At 34.1% G+C, this 12,017-nt stretch overlaps 1 protein-coding gene across 1 annotated transcript; it reads left to right on the plus strand.

Moving 5' to 3' along the window:
- The first annotated feature begins 1,100 nt into the window (after positions 1–1,100).
- Positions 1,101–6,403, plus strand: LOC141642879 (uncharacterized). Its single transcript, XM_074451855.1, has 4 exons — positions 1,101–1,734; positions 3,466–3,530; positions 4,159–4,600; positions 5,801–6,403. The coding sequence occupies exons 1-4, from the start codon at positions 1,528–1,530 to the stop codon at positions 6,089–6,091; spliced, it is 1,005 nt and encodes a 334-aa protein (XP_074307956.1). The 5' UTR covers positions 1,101–1,527; the 3' UTR covers positions 6,092–6,403.
- The last annotated feature ends 5,614 nt before the right edge of the window (positions 6,404–12,017 follow it).

Raw genomic sequence — 12,017 nt, forward strand, 5'->3', positions numbered from 1 at the left:
AGTCTTGCTTTCATGCTATACGGGGTTGTGGTTGGGGTGAGGAGATTTGGGAGGAGGTGGGGATCGGTACGGGGGGTTGGCGGGGTGTTACATTGGTGAGAGATTGGGTGGAGGCGACTTTGAGGGATTTGGGGGAGAAGGTGAGGGTGTTGTTCCTTGTTACATGTTGGGTTTTATGGGAAAGGAGGAATAGGATGGTTTTTGAGGAGGAGAGGTGGGATGTGGGAGGGATCATGAGGAGAATTTGGGGTATTGTATGGGAGATGGAGTCGGTGCAAGACGATAAGAAGTCGAGTGTTGTGGAAGGGAGTCGGCTGGGGAGCTGGGAACCGCCGGTTAGTGGAGTGTCCAAAATCAACACGGATGCAGGGGTCGTGGAGGGAGTAGGAGTGGGGTTGGGAGCGGTTAGTCGGAACTCGAAGGGTGAGGTTGAGTGGGCTGTGGTGTTGCAACGTGGCTCGAGGTGTGCAGTAGATATGGCGGAAGCTGAAGCGATATTGTTGGGCCTGCGTGAAGCAAACATGATGCAATCAAGAAAAGTTGTCATTAAAAGCGATTGCCTGATCGTGGTTGATGATTTGACAAGGAATAGGCGTGGTAGAAGTGAATTATTTGTGATTTATGAGGAAATTAGACAGCTTAGTTTATGTTTTGAGTCGATTGTTTTTAAGCATATTAGAAGGACTTTTAATAAGTTAGCACATATGTTAGCACATGTTATGCCATGGTTTCATGGTAGTCGTTTTTGGACGTCGGATTTGCCAGCTGAGTTTGGTTTTGTAGCTCTCAATGATATTAGTAATATAATTTAAGGCCTTTATGGGTTTTACAAAAAAAAAAAAAAAAGAAAAAGTGTAGGTTGAAGAAAGTATGAATTTAATTTTGAACAAGATGATATTTAAGTTTAATGGTGGCTTGGTTATAACCATTAATAAACAACATTAATATGAAATGATACGTTAATGCAAGGTTCAGAAAACCAGATCCGGGTATTCAAGTTGGAATTGTTTTCTTTTCTGGTGTCTAAAAACCGGATATTTGATTTAACCCGGGACTATAGAGATGTTAAAAAACACTTCCTCCATCTACTTATTTTGTTCCCATTTCAATAAAATAGTTTTTAACATATATTAGGGAAATGAAATGTGAAGAAAACAATTGTTTGGAGGGAGCAGTGATTTGGGCATTACCCAAACCAGATTAGCTTGCATGTTGCCGAAACAGAGGAAGCAAGTAACGGACACTTGTCGATACTGTTGCGCTAATCTTTTAACAGGTGGTGCTCTAACAAAATTCTCATTTACCCCAAAATCTTAAAAGACATTTTTTTTACCAATTACCACCCTCGTTTAATTTGATTAAAAAAAGATAAAAGCAATAATTACCCCATCTTCTCCATCAATTTACTTAGGCGCTAAATACTACCAACAGTGATATTTCAATGTAATTTTGGGGATAACAGTAAATTTTAGTTGCCAAAAAGTTACTATTATTAGTGTCTTAAATTGGGGGTTTCCTTGAATTAGAATGCATTTTGAAGAAGAAAAGAGTGGTGTTTTAGTGGGGTCATGTTCTTCATCATCAAGGAAAAGGCAGAGATTTAATGTAGAGCTTAAACAAGATGAAACAGTCATTATTTCTTGGAAGAAACTACTTAGAGATGCAAGAAAAATTGATCAATGCCCTCCTCTTCTCAATCTTATTGCTCAATCTTCTTCCGCACATCAAACTTTGGTGAGCTTTGCTTATGTGTAGATATATGTAGGTATTTGGAGGATTGGATATACTCCCTCTGTGCCGGTCAATTCTTTACGTTTTTCCTTAGTTTTCTTACCAGGGTGTCTTACTCATTTCGTTACGTTTCTGTTTTGGATATAGCATAGTACTCAACTCCCTCCGTCCCACTCATATTCCTTTACCTAAGGAAAGCGGAAATGACTGATTGTTTGATGACAAGTGGACCAAATTGACTATTGATGATCTAATTGTTCATCAAAAACATTCCCAAAATAGAAAGGTAAGCAATTGACCGAGACACCCAAAATAGAAAAAAAGGTAAACAAATGATTGGGATGGAGGGAGTATCTCTTTTTCCCTGCTTCTTTCCTTGGTATATGAAAGCAAATGTAAAGAATTGATCGGTATGGAGAGAGTATGGTCTTATTGAAATTGCATTGTTTTGTTGGAAATGTATTGTGAATTAGTGCAGTGCACTTTTGCTAAGTGGTTAAGAACTTAAGATTGTGGTGAAATATAAATCCCTTCTCTTTGTTATTTGTAATGATTTGTACCTGCATTTACGCGTGCTCGTAGAACCAATTGTTGGCTAGTGTATTGTGAAGCCTAAGTAATGCTGCTTGCATGTTTGATGAATATAGGAGACTATGTTGGTGTGTAACTGTGTTATATGGATCGCAATTACTGCAAGTTGGGATGTTGATAGTCATCTATTTTTATAAGAGTAATCGGTTAGATGATGCTAAGTCAATTCGAAGTAGATTCATATATGGCCATATTTCATATGATATCTCATTTGAATGATGTTTTGATGCTTGTAGTCATGGACTCCCGGTGTTGCAATTTGGGAAGTTTCTAAGGATAATATGTATTTGTCAATGTGGTTCACGAAATCTACAATTTCAGTATTTTGTTGAGAGTCGCGTGATGAAATGAAGAGTTAGATAATTTGGGGGTTTACTGTTTACAGCTTGGCATTTTAGAAAATGGAGTTGTTCATAGTGCGTTTAGTTCTAAAAGTCACAATTTACTAGTACTTGTTCCCTCATTTTTAAATATGCACTTGCCTCTTCACTAAATAGTGGTTATTTTCGTACATTGTGGGGCCTGGATTAATCTCAACGGAGTCATGCGATTCACTATTCTTTGGCTCTTTAGTGTGATAGAATAAAATAAGTTTAGCTCACCAAACTTTGTAGGTTACTTATACAGCGAAGTAGGAGCTGACGATTCTTGACGCAAAATTCGTCACAGAAAAACCAGCTCTCTATGTTTTCAACATAACTCTGTACACCCGGGCTCCTTATCTCATCGTTGATAGGATCCATTGAGGAACAGATAATGTTGTTACTGAGATGCTTAGAACGAAATTATAGTGTTAACACGTACTGTTAAGAAATGGTTGATGGTTTAGATTAATAAAATCAGCATATTGTACTTTATTAAACAAAAATATTATTGATAAAAGGGTTGGCTTTTCGTTTATGCTGCTGATTTGGAAAACCTTTGCATAGGTTCTATGTTACGAAATGTTGCAGGGTAACGCTAATTTTGGTCTAATAGTTAATCTATGAATTTGGTTAGGCATTCAGTTCTAGGGTGTATAGTGATTAGTGAGGATTCCCAGCAGAATTGTGACTGGCCTTTCAAAACTAGTCACTGGAAATCAGCTAATTTTCTTATAATTACTTTTCAAGCATGTGACGTTAACGTATATTTTTGCTGCAGGATGACAATTCCCACGTTGGCCAGCTGAATAATTCTTTTCTAAGCGATGAGAAACTCGGACGAAGGTAACTCACTTTGTTTGCAGTCTGGTGATTCCCAGCAATTGATTTTTACACTTGTTAACTATAAGAAGTTTAAAACTAGATTTTATTGGATAGTGTAAAGTTCTTGTGTGTAGCGGTTATGTGTGCATGAGCTGCCATTTAGATGATTTCATGTTTGTATACATCACCACCACCACCACCACCACCACCACATCACTCAACTACTACCGAGGGGCCCGCTTGCTCAATGTAAAACCCCGATAAAGAGAAACAATAAAAAAGGCTATCCCTTTGTTATCACAGGCAAGGATGGCTGCTGCATAATCAAGGGTTTTGTTCGTCAATGAGGAGGACCCTTATTTATTTTTTAGACATTGTGTGCATTATTAGCGTTCCAACTTCCAAGCAATAACACGAAGGTTGTTTTACAAAACTAAACAACCATTATGATTTGTTGTCGTATTTACAAATCTGTTGGCATAATCAAGGGTTTTGTTCTCCTACTTTATCGAATAAACAAATGCAACCAGCAATGCGATTGTTATGGTGTGTCACAATCTGTTGTCATATTTTGCAAATTATTTTGCTAAAATGTTAATCATGATCTACTGCCTAAATTCTAATGTCTTTTTGTGAGTGTTCAATCTAGATTCTCAGATAACAAGCAACTAATGGAAGGTAAAAAGAATGATTGTCCGACACGTAAACTCGAAGGTTGTGAAAGGGAGTATAGATCAGCGGTTGCAAATGGAAATTCTATGCTTCAAAAGTATCTTAGTTGTTCTAACAGATCTTCTGTCATAAGAGATCACCAACTTGAAGGGCTGCATGATGTCCCTGTGATGTATCCTAAGAAATATTCCACTTTTAATAAGCATGTGAAGATAGCTGACGATAAATATTTGTTTCCATTCAAAACAAAGCATGACATCCTACAGAAAAATCAACGACTTTGTTTCGAGAAGAGTGGAATAAACATGAAAGCTGCAAATGACCTATCTGATATTATGAGCCACAGTTCTGCTCGAAAATTTACTCCTTTGCAAACGTACCAAAGATCAAGGAATTTAATGGATGGTAGAAAAAGCAAGGTAACCTTCATTCCTCAAATTGTGGAGTATTGTTTTGATTTCGATTTTGTCAGTTAAATGGCTGCACTGTTATACGGAGTACTAAATTCTGAAGTGTCAGAGGGATAAAACTACTCCCCAAAGTTTAGTGACTTGTTTTTTTTTTTTTTTGCCAAACCAAAGAATAAAGAGCACATAAGACTCTGTGTTTGTGCCGGAAGTACCAGAGGTAGGTGTGTCGGAATGTGGGGGGTAGTTATTGTGTGGAAACTGGAAAGGCTAAATACAGTGAAAAAAATTCATAAACAGGACACATGAAGAAAATAATGCAGTATCAGCACTCAGCAGCGATAAATGGTCTTGAAGTCACATGATGAATCGATAGAGTTAAATGTTAATAGTCTTGAAGTCGCGATATCGGCTGACCCCATTGACATAACTTAACAGAATAATATATTTAAGTTGTCATTTATCATAGCCAGAACACGGCTGTTTTTCTTACGGGGCATCATATAAAAGGAAACAATGTAATGTCATGGTAAAATATGTTACAGCTGTTATGTAACACATTTTTGCCCCAAGAAGACAATGATGAAAAGTTGAAAATATGATGTGGAAATCAATATGGCTGCTTAGTTTTCTTAGCTTCAGCAAAAAAATTAGGCCCCTCTGTGTCTCCGCCTACCGTTAGTTGGCCAGATCTCTTTTAAACCAATTTGGTCACGACTTGTATGTTCTATAGTACCTCTGTTCCATTTGCTCCTTTCCAATACCTCCTCACATATCTTGAGTAGGTGAAAGAATAATATCTAAGATATTGTTCGGGTATGGTATATTATGTATGATATGTAATCTTCCGTTTTAGTTATGTGAATATTTTAGTTACCTTGTTTGTAGGGTTTGGTTTAGGATAGTCAAAGATTATGATCTTGTGTATGGTAGTATATATGTATGATGTATCTTTCCCTTGAGCAATAAGAAAATAAGCTTCACCATCATTCCTTACGTCTCTTGTTTTTCACAGTAGGGTATCGGTTGAATTCCTTTAAATTTTTAGATGGACACTTGTAAACCTATCGATTGTGTTAAAAGTTTTTCTTTTTTTCCTCTTTTAGATAAGATACTCTTTTCTATTTGAATTCATGAGTTCTATACTATAGACAAGGGAGAAATTCTTTTTTCTTCACAGGGTATTGACACTATTCTTGTTCCCTACTTCAGGTTGAGGGTAAGGTTCAGAATGAAAACCTAGTCGGCCTCACAATGGAGCCTTATGTCTACAGAAATCCCGACAATAATCCGTGTCTAAAGAGGAAGCTCACTAGTAACAAAGTAGCAGCGGGACGCCCAATTTCAATATCTAAGAGTTCCCATTATAGCGAGACTGACAGTGTTGAGTTGTCAACAAAAGGGAACCGGAGCAATGTAGGACAACCTCCTCTTTTGACGGAGCCAAAACCGGAAATTCCGGAGAAAACAAATGTAAGAATCAAGTTTCATTTGAAACCGTAGTTTGAAACCCGGAAAGCTAAGTGGCAAACAACCCAGCTAATATGATGTTTATACTTTATATGTATATGACATCATCAGATGTAGGTTTAACAAAAGTTGTCTTGGGTGTAATGTATACGAGTACATCTTAAACACTCCCTTTCGAGGTTCTTTCTTTGGAATTTTGTTGAATCCGATATAATGGTTTTAGGTGATAGAATAGAGAGAGGGATTTGAATTGTATTAGAATTTGCATAGATTACAAAGAGTACAAGACTTTGTTTATATACTAACTAGTATTGGTGTCCGGCTTCGCCCGAGTTACCTCTACTTACTATTAAATTTTTTTTTTCATTAATAAAATTACTTAAAAGTTGCATAACTCATAAATTTATCATTAATATATTTTTCTTTGACATATCCTAAAATTACGTTGAAATAAATTTGAGATAAATTCACTACTCCCACTATTAATATTTTACTCTTATTAATGAAACAATAGTAATAACATTTTATTAATTGCCCGTAATCATGGTTACTTTCATTACTCCCGCCGTAATTATTGTTACTGTCACTATTATCGCATTAATATTGATATTTTACTACTCCCGCCGTAATTATTGTTACTTTCACTATTGCCGCATTAATTTTGATTATTTCACTACTCCCGTTGTTGTTTCTACCACTTTTACTAATCTCGCTGATAATATTGTTACTTTTACTATTCGAATGAGGGATTACTATCATATAACTATATCCAATGTTACTACAATTCTTTTTTTACTAACGAAATTACTTTACTATTTAGGTATGCAATTTTAAGAGGATTATATATTTATATAAATATATTACATATATGCATTAAATCAAATCGAAAGAATTATGCAATATTATATATTATGGAATCTAACTTGAATTATTTATAACATACTTATATTATATTTTGGTATGTTAGTTAATTAACATCTCTATACATCTAATAAACTATAAAGTTTAATAAAATTGCATAGCTTTTAAATTTAATATATAACTAGTTGGAAAGCCCGTGCGATGCACGGGGCTCCCATTAGGATTATCTGTAAAAATATATTCTTAAGTTGATAAAAAAGTTCTACTATGTTATCATCGATGGAAAAAAATCGTGATTGGTATAGATGATAACCGATGAATTATTGTGCTTTTAGTATAAAACTTTTGCCATCAATTAGTATAACATCAAGTGACATAGTTATAGTATGTCGCTAGCTTTTTCAGTGTTACAGGCACAACCGGTTTTTAATTAGATACAAAACGCTTTCTCTATAAACATGGTGGAGTTCACCAATATGAAACCTTAATAACGAAGACATATCTTTATGAGTTTTGCAAATTATTTTACAACTACGTAAAACTGAATGATGTTACAAAAAACAGCAGGTATCATAATTATATATATTTAGTGCGTTGAGAGAAAATGTTAGATCTCTTATAACATAATTTTACCTTGATTATTTACAATTAAGAGTATTTGCTCCTTATAGACATCACGCAATATTTCTGGTTCTATTACATAGAATGCACGGGCACCTAGTAGTATTATATGTGACAACATCAGTTAGTAGTTTATGTCATTTTTTATAATAGTTGGATTACCAATTTAGTTTAATAATGTCAGTTAGTAGTATACTCCCTCTGTCCCGGTCATTTGTTGTCCTTTTTCATTTTGGGGTGTCTCAGTCATTTGTTGTCCTTTCTATTTTAAGAATGAATTTGATGAGTAATTTGATAATTCACACTCAATTTATTCCACTTGTCATTTAGTAATTGTCCTCTCCCATTTCCTTGGTCTTTGTGCCAAAACCAAAGGATAACAAATGACCGGGACGGAGGGAGTATATTTTATGGCACAGCAGAAAACGTTATTTTACGTTACCATGGTCTGCTAATAGAAAACTATTAAATTTAACAAAAAGTCAAATGATGCTAAAAATGGAAGCAAACAAAATTTCGGGGGTTGATTTAGATGAGGACAGATTAATCACCAGTTCCTATTACAAAAAAGCAACGAAAGCGTTGTGACATTTGGTATCAGTTGTATACTAACATTCTGAGATATAATTGGATTATAGAGTTACCGTTCTTATTGTCTCAGCACCATCTATTTTTTTACCGAAATAGTCTTTGACTACTTATCCTTAAAAACTCCATGCAAAATATATAATACGACATCTTAATTTGGTAAATTATGAAAACTTCTTTGCGAACAATGTCCTTCTTGTGGCCTTGATACATTTGGTCTCTATCATCGATGTAGAACCTTAATCTCTCGAATGACGTTGTTCTTGAAACTACGTAAAGCTGACCATTAATAAAAATTAGTTTCAGCAGGTAAATTTTAACAAGATTTAGTGACTGTCCGTAACTCTAGTTTATTGTTATGGCGCAGCATTAGAGCGGGCAAGCAATGACACGACACGAAAATACGGCATGAATCCGATACGAAATTAACGGGTTTGGGTTGACATTTAACGACCCGTTTATGTAAGTGGATCGACACAAACACGACACGAGATTTAATTGGGCTAGGTTTGAGCTGGGCACTCTACACACGAACCCGACACGAATAACCTATTTACTAAATTAATCACAAATTTTCTTGCTACTCACATAAATATACTTACACTCCAAATATAACATGACACGAAAACACGACACTTACACACTAAGGAAGTCATTACTATCCTCGGGTTCAGGACTTTTTGCCGACTTTGGAACCCGTAAGTATCTTCTCTTCTACTATGAATTTTCGAGGGCGATTGATAATAAGACAGGTCCTGTTATACCACACTTGGTTAGCATACTATTCTGAGTTATATTAAAAAAATTCATGATGTATACTCTCTCTCTCCTTCTTAAACTCTTTCACCTTGCTTCTTAGAGGTCAAACTTTTATAATTTTTACCATTAATATGTCAAAAATCATGATCAAACTTCCGCATTAACAATTGTGTAAAAGCAATACGAAAGATCATTGCAAAGAGGATGAAATACATTTAGTGTGAAATTCCTAATAAAAGATAATGAATCTTACTCCCAACGTCTACACCAACTAAAATACCCGACCAAATCTCGCATAATGAAAACAAAAGCGACGCCTAAAAGTAAGGATGTCAAATGGGAGATAAGACATGATGAATGTCAGGCCTTTTCATACCCGTATTTAATAGAAAAATTACATGCCCTTACTTGTCGCAAGTAAAAAATTTCAAAACCATAACTGCTTCAACTTTGGGAGATCTTAAAATAGTTTCGTTCCATTTAAATGTCATATAGTCGTCTATTCTATAACTTTCTCAAATAATTCTGATATTATTTTATCCATATATAACACCCATAATTGGAACGATTTAAAATTCAGTTTGAGTCTAAAACTTTATTTATATTCGCTACATCCAAGACAAATGCGATATAGTTGGACACTTGTGATAGATTTTCCTTTTTCATCAAATTAATTTACTTTTTTCTTATTGTAGAGCTAACAATAATTTTTATTCTTATGTAGAAAGCTAACATTTATTTTGAACCAATTACTTATTTATTATGTTCCTCATGATTTTGGAGTATATATGTACCTTGTGTTACAATGTCTAATTGTTAATATTTATTCTGAACCAATAACTATAATAGAAATTATAAAATTAAAAATGGAACTTAAGATCAACTACTAACAATAGGGTCAAAAATACGTAAACATTAGCAAAAAAAAAAAAACATCAAGAATTAATTAATTAGATATGAGGAAGGTCGGAAGATCATGAAAAATCTCATATTTAGGCTTTATTTCCAAGAAATTAGCTATTGAGCAAAATTTCATTTATTTTAATTTTTTTGTAAATATTTGATAGATAAATTATTTACCAAAATATGAGTAGCATGTGAGAAATAAGTTACCTGTTTTTTTTATTCATTCAATTTATAATATTAAATATAGAGAACTTATTATGTTCTTTTATATCATTTTACCAAAAAAACAGCTACCTTTCGGTTAGTTTGCCAAACATTTTTGGCTTAATCAGTTAAATTATCACCTCTTAATTTTCAATTACCTTTTAAGCTACATTTTTAGGTTCCACTTAAATTTTCAGTTAGTATGACAAACGAAATTTAAGATATAGTAGAGTTAATTATATTTTACTCCCTTTTGAAATCCACATTTTAAAAATTACTCTCTTTTGAATTTTTTTGGCTAAAATCACTCCCTTAAGTTGCATTTTTTTTTCTAAAATTGCTCCAAACTTCAATTTAAGTGACTTATTTTCTCTGTTTTTGAACTCTCCATCCATTTGTCTACATAGTTATACCTTCAAAGTATATAAATTGGCCAAGGCGCAAACAGAATAAGTTCAAAAACAGACGAAATAGGTCACTTAAATTGGAGTTTTGAAGTAATTTTAGGAAGAAATGCAACTTGTGAGTAATTTAGCAAAAAAATCAAAAGGGAGTAATTTTAAAAGTGTGAATTTCAAAAGGGAGTAAAATCTAATTAACTCGATATAGTATATGAATAATGTTTATATTATAATTAATATATACCATATAATTAATTACATTGCGTATTTTGACTATCACCTACTCGAATAATCTTATTAAAATAAATTTAATGTACTTATATTAGGATAACTTTATTAAAATATTAATAAATCTACTTTTATTAGGATAATTTTATTAAATTTGTTTCGAAATCTACTCTTGTTAGGAATTCTAAAAAAGTTGGACTCTCTAATATCGCTCGAAAAGTTTCTACTTTATATATATGTATTGATTTTATGATGATAATAATTAATACCATAAGTGTGCATGTTTATATTAATTAATTATTTTATTTTAAGGAAATTGACCATATTCTAGTCTTCTATAAATATTTAGGAAAATTACCAAACATCTTCTTTCTTTTAGTCTTCTTGAAATTGACCATCTTAATTAATTATTTTATTTTAAGGAAATTGGCCATGTTTTAGTCTTTTACAAATGTTTAGGAAAATTAGCTAGCTTCTATATAATTTAATTTTAACCCAAACTATATAATATTTGCATTGAGATCCCTTAATCGGGTCCATCACACGGTGCTAGTGATTTAAAACTATATAGTATAATTAATTTGCATAACTTTCTTTAATTACATTGAAGTCCCTTGATTTCTGGATTTAATATATAGTATTGATTACAATTAAGAGGCAATCTACCCTAAACAACTTATGTTAGCCGTAATGCATAGCTTATGGTACAAGCATGAGATCAAATAAAGAATATTTAGTTGATATTGTAGGATAATTTTGACCTAAAGAATATTAACAAATATGGTTAGAAATATTTACGATATTATTTTCAATATGCCCCCGCAAGATGGACGTCGGTACGGAAAGTCCAATCTTGGAGAAAGGATGGTGGTACACTGGTAGAAACGAGACGAGACGGTGGATAGGCGACCTAGAAACGGTGGAGGCTGAGGTTACAACAAATTCATGGTGTTTGGTTTACGTGGTGTGGCTTGGTGTGACGTGGAGAGTATAGAAGAGTGGTTCAAAGTTTAGGAGCCATGGTTTGGCTAGTTTGGTGGTGAACGAGCCATGGTAGCTCAATTCGGCTGTGCTTCTAGGAGGCTGCCGTGGTGAAAACGAGATGATCTTATTACCCAGGCGGCAGTGCAAATCGGGTGGTTGCCGACAGTGGGTTATTTTGCAGGGTTGGAAAGTGGATGGTAATCCTTGAGTTTTAGAAATTGTCGTAGGGCTTAGACTTGCGAATAAAGAGGTGCATGGTTTTGGCGGCCGGAGATGAGCCGCTGAATATGGTTTGCCAAGGCTGGGTTGGCCATGAGCCAGGTTTTATCAAGAAAGTTATTTTCTTTTTCATATGATGGGGGGTAAAATATTTGTTTTGGTTAACAGGGTATGGTGGCCAAGTCGGT

This window comes from Silene latifolia, chromosome 2, assembly GCF_048544455.1.
Source record: "Silene latifolia isolate original U9 population chromosome 2, ASM4854445v1, whole genome shotgun sequence".
NCBI classification, from domain to species: Eukaryota; Viridiplantae; Streptophyta; class Magnoliopsida; order Caryophyllales; family Caryophyllaceae; genus Silene; species Silene latifolia.

What these genes read in the sequence shown, in the direction of transcription:
- LOC141642879 (XM_074451855.1), top strand. Translation starts at nt 1,528, where the DNA reads ATGCATTTTGAAGAAGAAAAGAGTGGTGTTTTAGTGGGGTCATGTTCT. An exon ending in GATGAGAAACTCGGACGAAG is followed by an intron (nt 3,531 to 4,158) that starts GTAACTCACTTT and finishes TGTTCAATCTAG; the next exon opens with ATTCTCAGATAACAAGCAAC. An exon ending in TGGATGGTAGAAAAAGCAAG is followed by an intron (nt 4,601 to 5,800) that starts GTAACCTTCATT and finishes TCCCTACTTCAG; the next exon opens with GTTGAGGGTAAGGTTCAGAA.